Source organism: Mus musculus, chromosome 1 (assembly GCF_000001635.26).
Source record: "Mus musculus strain C57BL/6J chromosome 1, GRCm38.p6 C57BL/6J".
In the NCBI taxonomy this organism is placed as follows: Eukaryota; Metazoa; Chordata; class Mammalia; order Rodentia; family Muridae; genus Mus; species Mus musculus.
Window position 1 is genome coordinate 87,696,157 of NC_000067.6, and position 3,483 is coordinate 87,699,639.

Here is a 3,483-nt window from a genome sequence, read left to right on the forward strand (position 1 = left end):
ATAAAAGCTAAGGTACAAAATATATATTGGATTAAATATATATCATATATAACAATTACCACATATTATTATACTAAATATATATAATAGTACATTATACTAATTGTCAATTATACTAAATGTTTTGGGATATATATTGAGCTAGAATTAAATTTTTAAAATGTCCAGTTAAATCTGAATCTCAGACAACCATTGTATGGGGCATACTTACTCTAAAAATCACCCAGCCACCAGAAATTCAAATTTAATGGATATCTTAGTCTATCATTAACTCCTCAGGCACTCACCCTCAGGTGTTCAGGCATGTGGCACAAGGACCTTTCTAGTTCTCTTGTCCGTCTGTGAAGAGTTCTTTTGGTTGAACATGGCGGGAGGTCATCCCATTGCTGCCCTTCCAGCAGCAAACACATGGGGGCGCCCTTCCAGGAGAAGTCACATGGAGGCACTAGGCAGGAGCCCTGCTGCGCATGGCAGGTCTCCTTATGAGTTTCACTTAGAGCCCCCCGGGGGGGGGGGGGGAGTTTGGCAGAGATCATTATGTGGATTATTGGCTTCTTGTCTCTCTGTTGGCTGAGGGACATAGATAGATCTCCTCAGGGTGTGGGGAGAATATCTACCCATACTTAGGGTAGCTCCAGAAGTAGATTACCCATCATTCCTTGAGGGAGCTGCTTCCACTCATTTTTCAAAACGGAAGCTGAGACAAGTTGCAGCCCCCTCCTGTTTCTCTGTTGAGCACCTCTTCATCTCAGTTCTTAGCTGACTTATAACTTTCCTCCAGGAAGCCTTTGGTGTTTCCTGGCTGCACGGTAGAAGCCTCCATCCCGGACATGTCACTCACCCCTGAAAATGTAAACTCCTGAGTGACAAACGGGGCCAGATTTCATGTCTCACTGCCACCCTAGAGCCTAGGACATGTCTGGCAACCTGTTCAGTTAGATCAGGGCTCCAGAGAGGATCTCCCAGGCTTTCCATCCTTTGAAATGTAATGTTATCTTTACAACAAGATCTCACTGAGCTCTGCCCATAGCTAACATGTAAGGTGGTATCAGCACTGAGTCCTCCATCTAGGGCATTTGCCCCCATGATTTTTGTAACTATGTGATTCTCCTCTTCCCCTGTTTTGAATCCCCCTAATGCCCTTGACCTGACCTGTCTTTGACTCATTCGGTGTTGGGTTTTGCTGTTGAAGGTAATGCACCCCCTCCCAAGAAGATCACGTCCTGGTTTCTCTCCAAGGGGCAGGGAAAGACACGGGACGACTCTGCTGACTACATCCCCCATGACATCTATGTGATTGGCACCCAGGAGGATCCCCTTGGAGAGAAGGAGTGGCTGGAGCTACTCAGGCACTCCCTGCAAGAAGTCACCAGCATGACATTTAAAACAGTGAGCAGCTGGCCAGGCCTGGGGTGGGAAGACAGCAGACTCTTTCAAGCATTCCAGAAGTCAGACAGGATACTTCCAAAGATGTATAGGATTGCTCAGGGGTACCCCACTTTCAGAGCCACAGATGTGCATTGAGGTGGCACCCTTACAAGTTGATAGGGTCCTGAGTCCGCCATCTTCCCTACTCCTGCTTAAAAGAATAATATCGCCGGGCGTGGTGGTGCACGCCTTTAATCCCAGCACTCGGGAGGCAGAGGCAGGCGGATTTCTGAGTTTGAGGCCAGCCTGGTCTACAAAGTGAATTCCAGGGCAGCCAGGGCTATACAGAGAAAAAACCAAAAAGAAAAGAAAAAGAATAATATTTACTTCCTAGATGCATTTTCAGTCCCAGTTCTCATCTCTGAGGTGCTTTGTCTCATTTCTAGGCATTGTTGGAAGTTCCCCCTGAAAGCTAGGAAATACAGACAGGGTGTCTTACTCCCAGGGTGGAACCGGGGTGCATGTTCAGGGTTCCAAAGGTGTACCTCAGTCCTGTGTTGCAACACCATCTCCCACCACCACCACCAGGTTGCCATCCACACCCTCTGGAACATTCGCATAGTGGTGCTTGCCAAGCCAGAGCATGAGAATCGGATCAGCCATATCTGCACTGACAACGTGAAGACAGGCATCGCCAACACCCTGGGTGAGCATAGAGGGAAAGCCATTCCTGTGCATGCTCCTCCTCCTCCTCCTTTTGGCAATGTCCCAGGATAAACTGTGAGAGTCCTGTCCTGGGATCCCTTCGTCTCTAGCAAATCCAGAAGGTTTTCCTTGCAAAAACTCATCCAGGGTCTATACCAGCTCTGGCAATCTGGCTAAAATGTGGGTTCTGTCTCAGTAAGTCTCAGATGGTTTCCATTCTGACAAGCTTTCAGGTGACATAGTGCCAGCCAGTCCAGGGATCCCACTTGGAGAAGTGTGTGTACTTGTGTGTGTCCGTATTTTGGGGTGTGTATATGTGTGTGTTTATGTGCGTTTGTGTCTGTGTATGTCTCTCTGTGTGTGTCTATGTGGGTGTACATGTACATGTGTGTATCTGGGGTGAACATTTTTGATCCCACAGGAGTGGATCCTGAGTAGATAGTCATTCACTCAGTTGGGGGAGGAGGCACCTCCCAAATCCCAAGGCTCCAGGCTGCTCCACCCCTCCTTGTCCCTCTCTGCTCAGTATCATGGCCCCCAACATCCCCATAGCCAGAAACAGATGATAGCATTCTCCTTCCTTTCTCCTATGTAGAAAATCACAAGGCTGCTACCACCTGCCAGTCACTGGCATGTCCCACCCCCGCTGACCTATCCACTCTCCTCTCTTCCCTTGGTCTGCTTCTCTTTCTCCTTGCTAACAGCATTAGTACCCTTTACCTCACCTCAGCCTCTGACCCCTCGGCAAGCCTGCCTGCCTGCCTGACATTCTGCTTCTTCTCTTTCTTCCTCCCTCAGGAAACAAGGGAGCAGTGGGAGTGTCCTTCATGTTCAATGGAACCTCCTTGGGGTTCGTCAACAGCCACTTGACTTCTGGAAGTGAAAAAAAGCTCAGGTAATGGGAGCCATTCCCTCCATGCACCCAGACAGCCTTAGCCTCGCACACCCTGATGCTTGCCCAGCCTCAGGACCTTCTGGACATCTGCCGTCTGAGCAAAGACAACTGTAGTACAGTAGAGACCTCAGGTATATGTGACTCTTGTCTGGAGGACAGAAAACATGTTGATGTCATTATCAACCTAGTGAACCCCTTTGAGCCTGGTTCATTTCTAAAGGGAAATACCACTCAGGAGCATCCTATAGCTCAAAGCTCACTTTGTCTGCATGTGCCTCTGTCATGACCATAACCAGCTATTTCAATTGCTGATCTGTTTCCTAATGGGTAGATTCCTGCATGGAATCTAGACTCTGTGTTCCCAGTTGGGTTTCCCAGACACACTCAGGTGACCACTGGGACAGAGCTTGAGTCTAAGTCTCTGTTTCCCACCTGTTGCCTCTGACTTCCTACTGTCAGATCAAGGACAGTACCCATGCTAGATGTGCTAGATGGCCCTTGTTTTCTTGAATTAG

General features: G+C 48.3%; 1 protein-coding gene across 10 annotated transcripts in view; it reads left to right on the forward strand.

Moving 5' to 3' along the window:
• The window catches only part of Inpp5d (inositol polyphosphate-5-phosphatase D), a 100,199-nt gene that overhangs the window by 75,845 nt on the left and 20,871 nt on the right, over window positions 1-3,483 (forward strand). For 9 of the 10 annotated variants that reach the window (NR_122078.1, XR_003952973.1, XR_001782395.1 and 6 more), the window contains exons 12-14: window positions 1,193-1,389; window positions 1,957-2,074; window positions 2,872-2,968. Coding sequence is in view for 7 of the 10 variants with exons in the window: in NM_010566.3 (NP_034696.2) it covers window positions 1,193-1,389; window positions 1,957-2,074; window positions 2,872-2,968 (412 nt within the window). In the remaining 3 variants the exon portion in view is untranslated. The remainder of the gene's footprint in view (window positions 1-1,192; window positions 1,390-1,956; window positions 2,075-2,871; window positions 2,969-3,483) is intronic. The other variant, XM_030251158.1, reaches the window with a different exon arrangement.